We start from the raw sequence: 15,774 nt of genomic DNA on the forward strand, positions 1-15,774 counted from the left end.
TCTACCATAGTCAGTAACTGGGGTAAATACAAATGGGTGGAATTTTTCTGTTAAAATGTGTGTGGAGTAGAGCATTTTACTTGAGGTGAAACTTCTAATATATGGGAACCCCAAGAGATGCTGTTCAGACTGTAAACTTTGTGTGCACACAGGCAGTTTTGTTTTTTCACCTGGTGCTCATTTACATTAATCCCACCCTATATATATGGTTCCTTTCTAAACAGGAGACAGGAAGCAACCAGGGTGGCCAAAGTCCATTAATAGCCTTACTGAAATGACTGTTGAGTGCCAGGAGTTGAGAGAGTTTGCTTGGATACACCCCAGTATACCTGGAAGCAGTGTGTGCCTCTCACTGCTTACTTTCTTTTTAAGGGTTGAACGTGTGCAGCTGTGTTTAAAGTAGGGGAAGGAAACTGTGGAAGGTACAGGCAGTTTTATTATGGGGACACCCTAGCTACAACCACTTCGTTGATGTGCTGTTTTGGAACCACGGCAACCCTGCCTCACCTTCATACTGTTACTTTAGCAGAGTTTTGGGATATTTGAATCGTGCTGACTGTGATTTTCTGTTGTGCTGGCCTGGTTTATTAAGGCAGTATGTGTCATAAGTGTGGGTCAGCCCTTACAAATCTGCCTCTCTTGGTATTTCACAATAGTCTGCAAAGGTGTTGCTCAACTGGAGTCCCAGCCCTGCAGCGATGATGTACAGAGGTGTTGAATCTCCTGAATCAGATGTGGGCCCTTAGGCAATCCTGGCTGCAGCTGAGCTGTGTTGCTACTGCAGCTCCTGCTGCTGAATGTTGATACACTTTTTGACTGTCCTTGCAGTTGTTTCCAAGTGCAGTGTTTTATTTGTGCATCAACAAATGATCTGATATTTGCTAAGGGTTTGTATCTCGCCATTGAAGAATAATAAATGACTGTTTAGGTTGAGCTGAAATTTTGCAGCCTGATTCAGTTACAGTGGTGACTCACTTAGAGTTGGTTCTCACATGATTCACAAAGTGTATGGGTGACTCAACCCACAAATTTACTTAGCTCCCATGTTATTTTCCCTCTCAGTGAAAAAAAATTGATTATAATAAATAATCACAGCAAACTTTGACTTACCCTGAGGTAAAATAAATATGTGAGTTGAAAGGCTGCATATTTGTAATAATAAAAGATTTTAGTGAGGTAAGGATGATATAATAGGATGTAGGAATTGTTAAATAAGAAAGGTGACATGCATTTCTGTTTGCTTTTGTTGCATAGCAGAGAAAAATAAAGGAAGAATAGTTACTTTCTCTATGATATGAGATGCTCAAAGAGGCTGTTTTGACATTCTTACTGTTGTTTTCAGCCAATTCTTGGCATTTGTTCTTGGAAATAAACAGATTTAGATATGTCCGTGTCTGGTTCAGACATTTTAAAGTTATGTCAGTTCAGAAAATGCAAGGTTCCCAGGTTCTGAACTGGCTCTTTGTAGGATGCTGTAGGCTGGCACACCTGTTCCTGAAGGACCTGAAGTTGGCTGGCTGAAAAATCGATTGAGTTCCTTCACAAAATCAAATTCACAGAAGTAAGAAATTCAGTCTCAGCAGGAACTATAAGAAGTTTTTCTTCAAAAGATGCAGCTGCTGTCAGTGTTTGGTAGCCACATGCAGAGGCACATGGCTGTAGTGTAAATACAGTCTAAATTACTCTGAGTTTGGAGTTAGGTGGAAACATCACCATATCCTTTTTTGTGCTGTCCCAAAAGAATATAAATATCTAAATAACTACATACCTCTGAGCTTTATAGCACTGAGTGACTAATCACACTCCTTTTCATAAATGAAACAACAAAGAATCTGGAAAATGAAGAAATTCTGCCCTTTCAGCTGACTTGGTCTTTTAAAAGTTCATTAGCAAGCAGGAATGTTTCTATACCTCACAAAGCTCAAATGTCAATAATATCCACAAATTAAACTTCAGAAGCCCATATTTTGCAGGAAATAAATTACAGGGAACAAATAATGCATAGTTTGAAAGATGCTGGTGAGAATTCTGAATTCTATGAAAAAACAGTTCTTTTGTAGTTTTTATCACAGATTTGAGGAAACTGCAACATGGTTCAGGTATGGCAAGAAAGTTCTGAGAAATAAAATGGATGCTACTGGCAAGTTTCCAAATACCAGGGACATAAAAGATAGCCCTGAGAAAGAGTACCTTGGAACAGTGACAGGATAAAAATATACAGCTAAAGGACTTCTATGCTAGAGAGAGAACAAAAAAAAAAGGCTAAAAAATAACCATGGTGTGTCACATGCTGAACCACTGCAATGCAAAGACCAGTGGAGCATTTCTGTGACAGGCAGAATGCTGTTCTTTTATCACAAGGTTTGCCAAGCAGCCACAAGCTGTTTCAGGCCTCTTTACAGAGAGTGAACCAAATGCACATATTAATTTGAACTTTCCCTCAGCTAAAGGAGAAGGTAAAAGGATGGCTTTGTGCTCAAAGCACAGAACTGGGATTTATTTATTCTGGGTTCTGCCGCAGTCTCCTTGTGCAACCTTAGGCCAAGTTATTAATCTCCTAATGCCACAGCCTCTCCATTTGTAAAATACATGGTACATGTCACAATGGGTGTTTGAGGCTAAATTCTTTAATGTTTGTGAAGTGTTTTGGGACTGGGCAGGACAATTATTAAATGCTGCAGTGCAGCATGCAGGGTTATGCTAATTAGTGACTTTTTAGACACTGATCCCTTACTGTATGGAGACTAATACCACAAACTGGTCCAATTTTAGTCTATGGTACCTTTGACCTTACTCGTTCTGAGATTGGTTTAGGAACAGAATAATTTATTTTTGACTTGGTGGTTATGGTAATTGATGAAATAAAAATTCCCCAGACTGTCCCTTGGAATACCCTGGATTTACTCTTCCCTTAGGCTCTGCAAGCTAGCCTTTCAAAGAACCTGATTTTTGGAGGCATAGTTTTAACAGTTTAGGCATAGAATAGACACCCTCCCAGTGGAAGAATCCATGAGAGGAAGGTGTATCCTTACAGACAGATATTGGGAGAAGACATGTCATGAAGTGGCTCATTCCGTAAGCACTGCCTGTCAAACGCAGAAACCCTTTTGCACATATCGCTCTGACCAGGTGGTGTGGTGTGAGGCCATGAGTAAATGCATCTTTTGATAGTGAAACTACAGCTACGTTTTCCTAAACAATGGTGTGTTTAGCTTTTGCAAATATGTTTTCTTATCAGGACTGCTGGTCGATCATGTATGTATATATATGTTATATATAACATGTCTGTTTTCCTTATTGCTGAGCCCCCATGTAAAAACCCGTGTGGTTCTTTGCTGGTATGGCACAGCAGATGCTTTTGCTTTTTCTGTTTCTGTAAACAAGATGTTGTGACTGATACTTCTTTTCACCATATGTCCTGAACACTCCCAGTTCATTGTTACATGTAATTTCCAGGATGCTTTGTAGGGTGTGTATGCCTCCACCCCATTTCAAAATCAATGTAGCTCTCAATGGATTGACTAATGACTGCAAGGTGTTACTTAGCATGCTGGTTTTGGCTGACAGTGCTGCTAAACGAACAGTTGTTTGCTTAATGTGTCTTTCATGGTTCTCATGTGCAGTAACTTATTCTGAGGAATTGAATATGTCAATGACTTCAGGTCTGCTGGTAAGCATTTATCTGACATGCTGCTGAGACCAAGAAGAAGCATGACCCCAACTTGGTGCCCTGAACACTGATAATTTTGCCTTGTCCCTTTAGCCATACCCTATGTTTGTATTGCCGTCAGACATTTTGTTATGCTGATCTCATCATTTCTACATCCATCAAGAATTTGTAGAGTAGGAGTGGGTGGGTGGCAAGAGCTAAAGAAAACTGTAATGAACCTGTAAAGTTGTTGTGCTGATGCAGTGTATAAGATGTTGTTATTCTGTCCCACTGTGAGGATCTAGGGGAGATCTCACAGATCCTCACAGATCTCCCCAATGAAAGGACATTTTCTTTCATTTGTTTTCATTTATGTTGTTGTGTAGACCATTCTCTAGCCCTCTCTTAGGCATAGGATATGCAGCACTGAAGAGAAATTGCTTGTGCACAGCAAAATGTATTTGCTTGTTATTATAGTGGGTGGACATGCCTTATTATTCCCCTGTGATGTGTTGACCTTCCAGAAGGTCACCTGGCATTTCAGTAATAGCATGTGTGTGGTACAGTACCGAGTGTGGTCAGGAATGGTGTCTCTACTAATGATTTTAATGAAAGCAATCACGTGGAATTGAACAGAAACTGAATTTAAATTATAAACATGAAAGAAGTTAAACTACAAGAAAGTGCTTTCTTTGAGCATCTCTCACATCTGACTCTAGGTTTCTGTATGAGGTGGTTGTCTGAGCCTTTGTTGTATGTGCAGCATTGCTGGGCTGTCCTCACAATCTGGTAATGTGTTGCTATTGGGAATAGAGCTAGTGTGAATGATTTCTTTTTCTCTTGATAGCTGGTGGAATTGTTCATGTTGCCCGTAGCAAAGAGCAGGCTAGCTCTTACTTTAATAGACTTATGGCATTAGGATTTGTTAGGTGCTGAGAGAGAGTTTTATGTAAGCATTCTCTAGAGGTTAGTGAGATGTCTTCATGCAAATTTTTGTAGCTCCACAGTGACACAGACAAAGTTTATTTGTGTACATATCATAGAATCATAAGAGTATCCTGAGCTAGAAGAGAGACACAAAGGTCATTGAGTCCAGCTCCTGGCCCTGCACAGGACACTCCCAACAATCCCACCATGTGTCTGAGAGCATAGTTCAAATGCTTCTTGAACTCCGTTAGGTTCAGCACTGTGACCGCTTCCCTGGGAGCCTGTTCCGGTGCCTGGCCAGCCTCTGGGTGAAGAACATTTTCCTAATACCCAATCTAAATCCCCCTGACACAGCTTTATGCTCTTCCTTTGGGTCCTGTTGCTGGCCACCAAAAAGCAGAGGTCAGTACTTGCCCCTCCACTTCTCCTTGTGAGGAAGCTGCAGACTGCAATGAGCTTCTCCCCTTAGTCTCCTCTTCTCTGGGCTGACCTCAGCCATTTCTCATACAGCTCCTCCTCTAAGTTGTTTACCATCTTTGTGGGCCCCCTTTGGGTGCTTGCTAACAGACTTACATCTTTCTTACATTGTGGTGCCCAAAACTGCACACAGCACTTGAGGTGAGTTAGCACCAGCACAGAGTGATGAAATGCACCTTCTCAAACATGTGTCCTTTTTGGTAGCATAATGCTGTAAGTTACAGTTCCTGCCTTTTTTTTCTGCTCATACGTATAAGGTCTTTTAACTCTGGAAGCTGGAGTTGAGAACCACTGTTTGAACTAACATTGGCTGTGCCCTTCTTTTCACCTCTCAGTCTGAGGGTATGATTGAAGATGTTATGTTGATGCATATCTGCGTTCAAATCTTCCATGAGTCAAGAAAAAGATAAAGAGATCCTGATGTAACTCTATCAATGTGTAATGTGGTCTCTGTGGAGAGGAAAAGATTATTGACATTGTCTTTACTGCTGATGGATGCCTGTGATGAATGTCCACATCATTTATTTTACTCTTGGTGTCAGTCTCAGCAACTTAGAAGCACTTCAGGGTTATTTTTAGTATACACAGCTGGATCTTCTATATGGGATCTGACCATAGTGCTCTCATTTATCATGAGGGCAGATCTTAGTGTTGAGTTGTTATTTGGACTATTCTTGTGTGTTCTATATGTTACTTTTATGTTAAAGAAAGAATGTCGGTGAAATCAGTGTGATGTTGCAGAAAGGAATATGTTTGCACTACATGAGTCCAGATCAAAGCATTCTTTTGTAATACCTTGCATTTTAAATGAATTTTGATTTAGTAAGTGCCTTTTTGTTCTTGCATACACTTGATAGCCAATTTCTTCTCCAGCTGAGTACTGAACAATGCTGGTTGGGGTTGTGATAGGCCTTCTGTTGCAGCAGGGTGCTGTGATGCTGGCACAGGCAAACCATTTGAGTGTGAATGATTGTTCTTGCTGCACTGGGCACAGGATGCTCTGTTTTCCTTTGTTCCTTTGGTCAAGTTTCATGGGATAAGGACTCTACATTCCTGCCTGGCTCCTGCAGCTATCTGAGCATCTCTGATGACATGCTGTTGGTCTTTCATAGTCACTGTGCTCCTTTGGTACCAAAGTATTACTGAGTCTTTCCCATTTTCAGCTGGATGTTGTGGTAGGTGATCTTTTATCTCCAGATGTCTTTGAAACTTCATGCTATCACCTGGCAGTACATGTATTTTTCTTATTTTTCTTCTTGCCACAACTTGCGTCTGCTGAAAGTAAATGTGCCAAACTGGCTTTGCTCTTGGAAGAAGTAATAGTTCTAGGGATTTCTTTGCTTTGCTTAAGTGATAATAAAGTTGGTGTTTTTTTTTTTTTTTTTTTCATTTTTATGTGAACATTTATGTATTTGGCTCCTGAAACAAAATATATTCTGTAGGATTTCTAAGGTTTCTGTAAACTTTTAAACTTGTAAATTATTTGATGAAATAGACTGGTTTTCAGGAGGCTCCTTTTTTTTCCTGTCTTTCACAATGAATGGTGTCATAGTCTGGTGAAGGGCAGAATTTAGTATGTGTGGCAGGGGAAGAGTGGCTCAGCAGAAATGGTGCTTACCTCCTTTTTTTTTCAGTTTGTTATATTTTGACATGGTTTTGGGATAGAAGTGGCTTTTTTCTGGTTCAGAAAATGCTTAGAATTAAGGATCTGACAGATGTCCACCTTCTTTCTGACTTGGTGCTGTTGCTGATCCTCATTGCACAGCACAGTCCCTAAGCTAGTTCTCATGAAGAACTGTCAAAGTTACGCTTCCCTAGAATTTAATGTTGCCTTGAGAAACAGAAATCTCCAATTATTGATTTTAGGGGGGTCCCAGAGTGCTTTTTGCATTCTTAGAATATCTTAATGTTGTCTATGTGATGACTTCCCTTTTCTGGGTATTTATTCTTCAGATCATTCCAGATGTATTTGCTGTAAGTAAGTGCTTTTCAAGAAACTGTGTTTTTGCCTGCTTGTGTGGCTTAATACTTCTTGTTCACACAGCACAAATAAATTGAGGTGGTTTCCTTTCACATTGGCTGTACTGTTCTTGCTGGTGTTGTCACACTAATCTTGCATGTAGATTATAGGCTTCTGTAAACCTGATTCCAAAGTGATGAGAGAGTGGAGGTTTTTGCAAAACTCTTAAAAGTTATTTCAGATTTTCTGTTATTTTCTTGCTTTCTGAAGAGTAAGTATAGAGTTGTATACTTTGGTTTCATTCTCATTAAGTGTTATGCTGGTTCCTGTTAACATGTTTACCTTCACCACTTACAGAGGTAAATTTGACTGCAAGGGTCAGTTTTCCCTTTTGCTACTGTGAGAAGTACCCAGAAAATGAGTTAAATGACACTGAGAAGCTAATATCTACATTTCATACTTTTACTGAAATTAATTACTTGGAGGTTATGGCTTCAGAGCAGGAAGCCTAACTGTAGTCAAAAGAAACTGAGATTATGCTAATGAAGTTTTGCTTGATGTCTTCTGCTTTGTATTAAAATGTGTTATAATGAATACAGTCTATTTCTTCTTCCCTACAGGTAAAACGAGAAAAACCAGAAAATTTACCAGATTTAGAAAACTTGGCACAAGAAAAATTCCTTGAAATGGAGAGCATGAACAGTGACTCAGATTTACAAAGGAATGAAAAATATATGTATTTTAAAGATCAACTTAAGGAGATGAAAAAACAATGTAAGTCTGATTTTTTAAAAATGATTCTTTGAAGCAGTAAAATCTGACTGACTGCCCTGAAATATAGAATTGCCACTTATGGCTCAAACTGATATGAGTATTCTTAAAAACTTAAATTGACATCTGTGTAGAAAAAAGCCAGTGTAATTACCTGGGTAGTTTTATTTAGACTCCCACAGCTCCAGCTGTGTTCTGTGTTTGAACACAAATATCATGAAAAACACTTTTTTTTTGTAAGGTGGGCTTTTTCATTTGAAGACCTTTCACATTTATTTCTTAATTGATAGGATCTCCTAAAAGGATTAGGTAAGCTGTTTTCATTTGTCACTTAAACAAATTGCTCCTGTTTCACAACATAGGATGTGTTGCAACACTAAGAAGACCTTTGCTTTAATCGTAGAACTGTATTGTTGGAAAATGCTTACTGTACGTGTTCTCAGGTTTACAGCTTCTGTGCACGCACCGTACAACACTGCAGATTACTAAAATCTGTTTTTTAAAAATTCATGTAATTTTTTCAAGTGTTAAAATTTTAGGTTATTTGTGCTTAAATTACCAGAAAAATTGAAGAGTAAACAGTTTGGTTATTTATGCAACACAACAAAATTGTCTACTTTTATTGCCCCACACATATAGCAGTCATTAAAATATCTCTCTGATTACTGCTGCTGGGAAAGTTCATGGGCTCTGACACTATTTGTGTTGCTCTTTCCCAGTCATGATTATGTTCTGAAATCATATTATTCTACTTGCTGTCCCTTGACCCCTGTACCTATTCCCTCCCATCCTACATTTTGATTTCAACATAAACTGGTATCGCAGGAACTTCAGGAGTCATAGATTAATGATTTATACCACTGGAAAATTATATTCTGGGTGCTGTCCTGTAGCTCTCCTTGAATTCTGGATTTTTTTTGAACCCTATCCAAAACCCAAAGAAACCAGTGGAAAGAGTTTTCCCACTGGACTTTGGATTGCTTCCCTATAGAGATTAATAGGACATGCTTGAAAAGGTGAATTTCAGATCTGGTATCTCAAGACTCCCTAGGATTAGAGCTTGAAGGCTTAGTATATTTGTTTCCCATCTTTATGCATTTCAGCACTAATCTCTGAGTTTAATAGAGCTCTTGGCACTACTCTAAGAATGAACATACCAAGTTGCAGACCGCAAAACAGTGTAATTTTCACTCCCTACATAACCATAAAATTATTACTGCCCCACCATTATGTTGTAATTTCTCATTTCTAGGTGTTTGTAACTAAGAAGATAAAAATCTTGATAACTGACTTTGGATTTACTTTCTGCCTTGTAATTGCCTGAGGAAGGGGTGTGTGCTCTGGTGATACATTAAGTTCAAGCTATGGGATTAAGTTCTAACTGACCAACCAGTTGGAAAAAAAAAAAAATCAAACCAAATTAAATAAACACAATAGAAAATATTCTTCAAAAAATATGAGGACATCATTCTGCTACTGCTGCCTGAAATCCAGATTTGTCTTATTAAACATTTCACTTGCAATACCAGCAGAGCTGAAGATTAATAAAATCTGTAAAAGATACTACTAGTTTCCATAAGCTGGTAATTTACCTTAAAGCATACTATATGTACATGTGGTTTTGGTGGGGTCGTTTTGTCAAAAGAAATTAAGGTCATCCTGTTAAATCTTCAGCATTCATGCTTAAGCTAGGTTATCTGTATATTCTTTACTTTCTCCTGTATGAGCTGTGTTTTCAAAAGCATGAGTCCTACAATTCTGGCCTCAACAGCACATTATAATGTGTCTGCAGATTTTGGGACACACTTCAAAACTGCTGGATGTGAGTTACATGTATTGATAACTTCATCAACAACTCCTGGTTATTATTTTGTTTTCAACTATTAGCCTTGCCACGTGCAACTTAGTTCACAATTCTGGGCTTTTTTCAAGAACACATACACTGTTGAGGTTCAGTTTTTAGCTTTTTTCTGGAATTTGGTTTTATTGCTCAATTAGATAAAATATAAGAACTTCTGCCAGATTTTCTCAGAGAGGTTTTCCTGTTCTGTTTTGGTTTTTATTGTTTGTTTGTGTTTGTTTTTTTGTTTTGTTTTGTTTTTTTTTTTCTTTGTTTGGTTTTGTTGTTGTTTTGTGTTGGGTTTTTTTTGTGTTTTTTTTTTTTGTTTTTTTTTTTTGTTTTGTTTTGTTTTGTTTTGTTTTGTTTTGTTTTGTTTTGTTTTTTTGTTTTTTTTTTTGTTTTTTTTCCCAATCTTTTCTATCTCAAAGGAACAGACAGGGTAGATACTAAAATGATTTGCCTTCTAGGATGAGTTACCATTAATGATTATGTATCTTTTATGCAAAGTTTGACATTTGTATTCTAGAACAGCTGAACAATTAAATATTGTATTCTCACATTGTCTTGCTACTTAGAAATTAACTGAGATTTGAAGGAGAAAAACATTCTCAGCACAGTTTTTAGGTATGGTGCAAAGTGTGAAGCAGTTAAATACAACCTTATTTTAACAGAAAATTAAGCTAATATATTTTCTCTTTTGATATTTGCTGCCACCATGATGAAAGGAAGCTGCATGGTTGTTCCCTGTCCCCTGACAGGTGACAGGCAGTGCCATAGGTAGCTCCAATACTCAGGGAGGAGAACGGTGCTGTATCACCTTCAGCTTGTCTTCCCTTGGCAGTTCTGTGGGAAGGAGACCTTCTTAGCTTTGAACTTCAGCAGCAGCCAAGGTGCAGAAATGAAACTGGGCAAGTACATCTCTGTGGCAGTAAGGATGAGATCATGCCTCAGAGCAGTTTCTGTTCTGCTCATCGTTCAGACAGTTTTCAGACATTTTCTCTAAATCTGTGAGCCTTTATTATGCAGCTACTTTAGCTGGAGTTTGTGAAGTGATGAAAAATCTTCACCTCTGATATGTGTCAAAACACTGTCAGACAGGTTTTATGTGAACAGCAAGTGATTTTTCTGAAGTCTGTTTTCAGAACTATCTTAGTTTCCTAAATTCCCACTTCTTATTTTTATTGGAAAACATTTTCATTTTTCTACTCAAACCTTCTTAGACTGTAAGTAGTAGGAAAGAGTGTTGGTTGTTTTTTCCTTTTTTTAACCATTTCTTGTATCCCCAAGAGCCTACATTATTTTTTCCAAATAACTGAGTACTTGGAGGAGTATTCACTAAATTTGCTAATACCAGAAAGTTCAAAATGATTGCGTGTGTGGTAAGGAAATTTTTTTGTGTCCTTACCACCACATGATTGATGCTGTCCTTAGACATAAGGGTCCTAGATCTGCAAAGTGCTTAGTGATCTCCTTTTGATTAAGTGAAATGCTTAAGCAAGTTACATAAATTAAATTTTATGAGTAGATCCTTTGAAATGAGTGAGATTGCTGGCATGTTTCACTTCCTTATTGGAGCATGACCATGGTACAGAGCCTTGCAGGAGTGAGCCCATAGGAGCTAAACCTTGCAGGAATTGTAACTTTGCATTTTGTGTCTTCTGTAAGTTTAAAATCCCACCTTCTGTTTGAAGTTGTATTACTGAGTCTTTTTATTTCATGCCAAAATATATCTATACATACATTTATACACATACATATACACATATCAAAGGCATCTATCTTCTGGCAGAAATTATGAGAAATTTTGTCTTCACAGAATGAAACTAAGATCTGTCTTTATTCTCCATGTAGCAGTTTAAATGTATGATACTCTGTATGGAGAGCTAATCAGAAGGTATAATCTCTTCTCCTGTGACCCTAGCTGCCACTGCTGTATTTACTGAAGGTTATTTAGTGTCACGTTTGGTGCACAAAGGATGACAGATCTCATAACCCTTCTGTAGCAGCTGATAACGTGCACTTTGGAATCCTTGATAACTGCGGGTTCTGCAAACACACAACAGATGCATGCTTCAGTAGTGATTTTGTGGAAAATGATAAGATTTGAGTGAATGACAATATTGCTGGTTATGCCGAACAGTTTAAGAACTGGATTGGCAAATGTAGGAAAGATTTTTAAATTTTTTTAATGGGGGACAAATAATTTTGAGACTCAATAGTAGTTTAGGCAAGTTTTTGTCACAGGAAACCAGTCACTGTAATGTACTTTGGAAAGTAGGTACATTGCATTTGTAAGGTTTCTTCTTGCATTCTCCACTGAAGAAAAAAAAGTCTCTGAGTCTTTAAAAGGAAAAAGTATGTATCATTTTGCTAGTATGGATTTATAGTCATTATCAATAAGCAAATATTTTGAAAGGAGAAGATTTTAGGTTTAATGTTCAAGTCGATGCCATATGCCCTGTTGATATGTATATTTTAAGTTATGCATATGCTGAGAAATAGTGGTGTGAAAAAATGTTTTTTTAGATACAGTTTGGGATAGAAAAAATGTCACTATGAAAGAAATTATCTTTAACTTTTAAAAACAGTCTATCACAGATTCCAGGAAAGACTAAGGTCTTTGATTTGCTTTTAGTAGGATAAGAAAACAAGCTGCAGCAAGACATTGTGTATTATATTGCTTGATGAGTTTCATCCAATTAATCCTCACAACATCACATTGAGGTAGGCAAGTTAGTTTTACTTTTTACCCCACAGCAGTGGTGAAATTTGAGTAGATAGTTGAAGTTACTTGTATGGACTCACATAACTGATTTACAGATCAGTGTTTCTCTTCAATTGTAGTTTACTTCTTAGTTGGCCTATTTTCGTCCCTATACTTAGCTCTGATGGCAGAAAATCAGCTGAAAAGTAATGTTAGTGTATTTTTCCTTATATTTTCAATGTAAAGAAATATTTTAAAATGCCCTTATTGACTAATTATGAGAAAACAACTTCAGCACAAGAGTTGAAAATTCCAGCTGAAAGTGGGATTGGTGTTATGACGGTTCAGTGATATGTGTGGGATATGCACTTTTCATTTACGTAAAATCCCTTACAGACAGCCCCTTGACTAGTAAAGAAGTGAAAGAGGATCCAGCCCTTGTGAAAGTCATTTGAAGTTTAGGAGTCTATGGTTTAGGTCTTTGCTTTGTTACCTTCTTGTTGTCTAAGATTGAGTCATTTTGTTTCAGAACAAATCACTGGGACTTAGATCCCTAAAAACTCAGTGGGTCTGGACCTTACACCCGTGTCTGGAACTCAGTTCTGGCTGTATTGTCTTTATGGACTGTGCAAGAAGAGACCTGGGCTGGCTCATATCCCTGTTGCTCTGGGCTGGTAGCCTGTGGAGAAAAGCAGCCATGTCTGATTGAGTACAAAACATTCCATTGCCCTGCTTCTCTAGTGGCACTAAAGCATCATTATTATGTTTTTGTGATTTTTTTGAGTTCAAAGAACTGTAGGTAATAACCTAAGTGTGTTTTCGTGTGCCAGAGTAATGTTTTCATGGCATGATGCTGAGGGGGAAAACTGCAGCCCCAGAGGAGTAAAATGAGTATGTCAAGAGGCATTAGTGAGTGAGAGCTGACTTCTGGCTAGGGAATAAGGACTATCCTGAGAAGAGAAACTTTCATGGCTTTTCCTTTTGGAACTGTCCTGTCTGGGTATTTCCTGGGAGAGAAACTAATTGATTTGCTCAGGAGTGAGCTAGTCCCACTTGTAGTTTTGAAGGATTAAGAGATGAGGGCCTGATAATGGAATGAGTTAAAACTACTCCATTTCACAGTTTCTGGAAAGATCAGCTAGACAAACAAACTAGATAAATGGGATGCTCACACATTATAGCAATGGGAGCTGTAATGGTACCCAAGAACAAATCCACAGTGCAAAATTACCATCACAGCTACTGTCCTTGCTAGTTTGTGAGGACCAGAATGAATGAAATCATCAGAAGTTTCCTTCTGCAATCTGGAATGACTTTTCCAGGGTAAAAATTAGTTTTTTTTTTTTTTTTTTTTCCTGAAAATGCAGAAGCTTGCATTAACAATAACTGAGTTAGTGGATGAACAAAGAACATCAATAGCCAGTAGACCTTGTGAGGGTTTCTTTGATGAAATGATTGCCTTTTTAATGCAATTGATTGAAATAAGAAGTCTCTTGCTTTGGCATTTAGAGCTCTGACATGTAATTCAGAGTTAAAATGAAAGAGGAATCAACCCACTCCCCTCCAACAACTCTTCTCCATTATGAGTAACGTGGGGTAAAAGAGACCTGAGTTTCAGCCTTGGTGATTTAAAGTCAGAACTTGACTGACTCTGGACCTAGCAAGTGATTGACCTGTAACTCTGGAATCAGTCCCCCTCTCTGACCACAGTGTATTTAACTATATATCAAAATGGCAACAACTGCAGAAGGAAATACTGAGTCACTGACTTTTTTAGCCCTAAAGTAAAGCACTCCGCTCAGGGAGGACATAATCTAAATGAGAAAGAGCATCCAATGTAGTTCTCTCCTTTTATAAATATCTGCCCTTCTAATCAGCAGATGCTTGAGGATAATAAGATCTTCTTATCTCTTTCTGTGTCTGTCATCTAATCTATACATGTATTTTTTAAAGATCTACATTTTATTCCATTGCAAAAGTCTTTTCAGGATGTAATTATTGATTTTATATCAGCCTGGCTTTCAGGTCAGCACCGAGTCTATAAAATTTAGAAAGGAAATAGAGTGTTACGTGGAAATAATTTTTTATTATTATTATACACTTAGGGATAATACTTAGGTTAACTTATTGTTACTACTGTGGGATAATTCTCTCTTAACTGAGCACATTGATGGCTACCAGCATGGCATTTTTACTGTTCATATAAATATATAGGTCAGGAAGGGAGCTTCTAGATGCTGCTTCTAGTCCCTTGATGTTGCATTCAATCACAGTATCTAACAAAATGCCATCTTGAAATATGTTAAATTTTTCTTTGTTGTTTCTCTTGGAAGGATGATAAAAAACCTTAGAACTTTGCTCAGATGGTGAGAAATTTCAAGCAAAATAAGTCTGTGACCAAGTTTTTGCTCATTGTTCCTGTTCCAGCACTGTACCCTGGCTTACACTGTACACATATCCTAGAGATGCCCTCCCTTAATGGAGTTTAGTTCAATTCAGTCAGTTCCTACATTTCTTGACTCTATGGTAGTCCAGTTGTGCAACATGGAAACTTATAAAATCTCATGTCTTGTGACCATACATGAACTCATCAGAAATATTTTATAAATTTCAGATGAGTGAGAAGCATAGGGATAGGTACTAAACCTTGATTGTATCTAAAATTCAGAAATGTTAAATAGATATATTATACCCTATGAGAAATTTGCTTTCTGGTAATAAATCACCAGTGATTTCACTTACAGTTTCCATTCACTTCTTTACTGGTGTAGTAATGCATACTATTTTGCAAATCTGAGCAGTGAAAATACAAGGACTGCCTCTGACAGCTGAGTACAATTTTACTTGCCATTATATCTGTTGCCCACTATTCAGAAAGATTTAAAAGTCAGATGATACAGGTATTCCAATCTTTTGCCATGAGCTTACAGTATAAATTTTAAGTGTGATCACAAGAAAACAGGTGAAGAACAGTGCAAGGAGAAAAAAATCAAAGAAAGAGGAAAGGGAAAACACCTCAGTATTAATTTTTTTTTAATGAGAAGCTCTCATTTTGAAGTTAGTATATTGAGGAGGGAGGAGAAAAATAAAGCTTAGTGGAGCTTTAAAATTAGAGAACTTTGTTTTATTTACTTATTTTTTTCTGTTACTTGAATATTTATCCGGAGAGAGAAAAGGTTTTTTCACTCTTTCTGTATGTTAATTTCAGTCATTTATTTGATGGAACTTTGTGCCATCAGTATGCATGGGTATCATTTGAAATACTAATTCAAGTAGAACTCTACTCCTCCAAGTAATGCATTTGGATTGACTGCTGGGACAAAACACATTTGAGGAGAAACAGGCAAGTAGTTCTGAGATAATGCTAACTAAATAATAATCCATCAGTGCATATCACACTGCATGGTAACTTCAGAAAACTCTAGTTCAGAGAAAGTAAACTCTTG

At 37.6% G+C, this 15,774-nt stretch overlaps 1 protein-coding gene across 1 annotated transcript in view; it reads left to right on the plus strand.

Moving 5' to 3' along the window:
- The window catches only part of NSMCE2 (NSE2 (MMS21) homolog, SMC5-SMC6 complex SUMO ligase), a 126,954-nt gene that overhangs the window by 52,019 nt on the left and 59,161 nt on the right, over window positions 1-15,774 (plus strand). Inside the window, 1 exon segment of the mRNA XM_053943751.1 lies at window positions 7,634-7,787. Within this exon segment, the coding sequence (XP_053799726.1) occupies window positions 7,634-7,787 (154 nt within the window).

Source organism: Vidua chalybeata, chromosome 1 (assembly GCF_026979565.1).
Source record: "Vidua chalybeata isolate OUT-0048 chromosome 1, bVidCha1 merged haplotype, whole genome shotgun sequence".
NCBI lineage: Eukaryota > Metazoa > Chordata > Aves > Passeriformes > Viduidae > Vidua > Vidua chalybeata.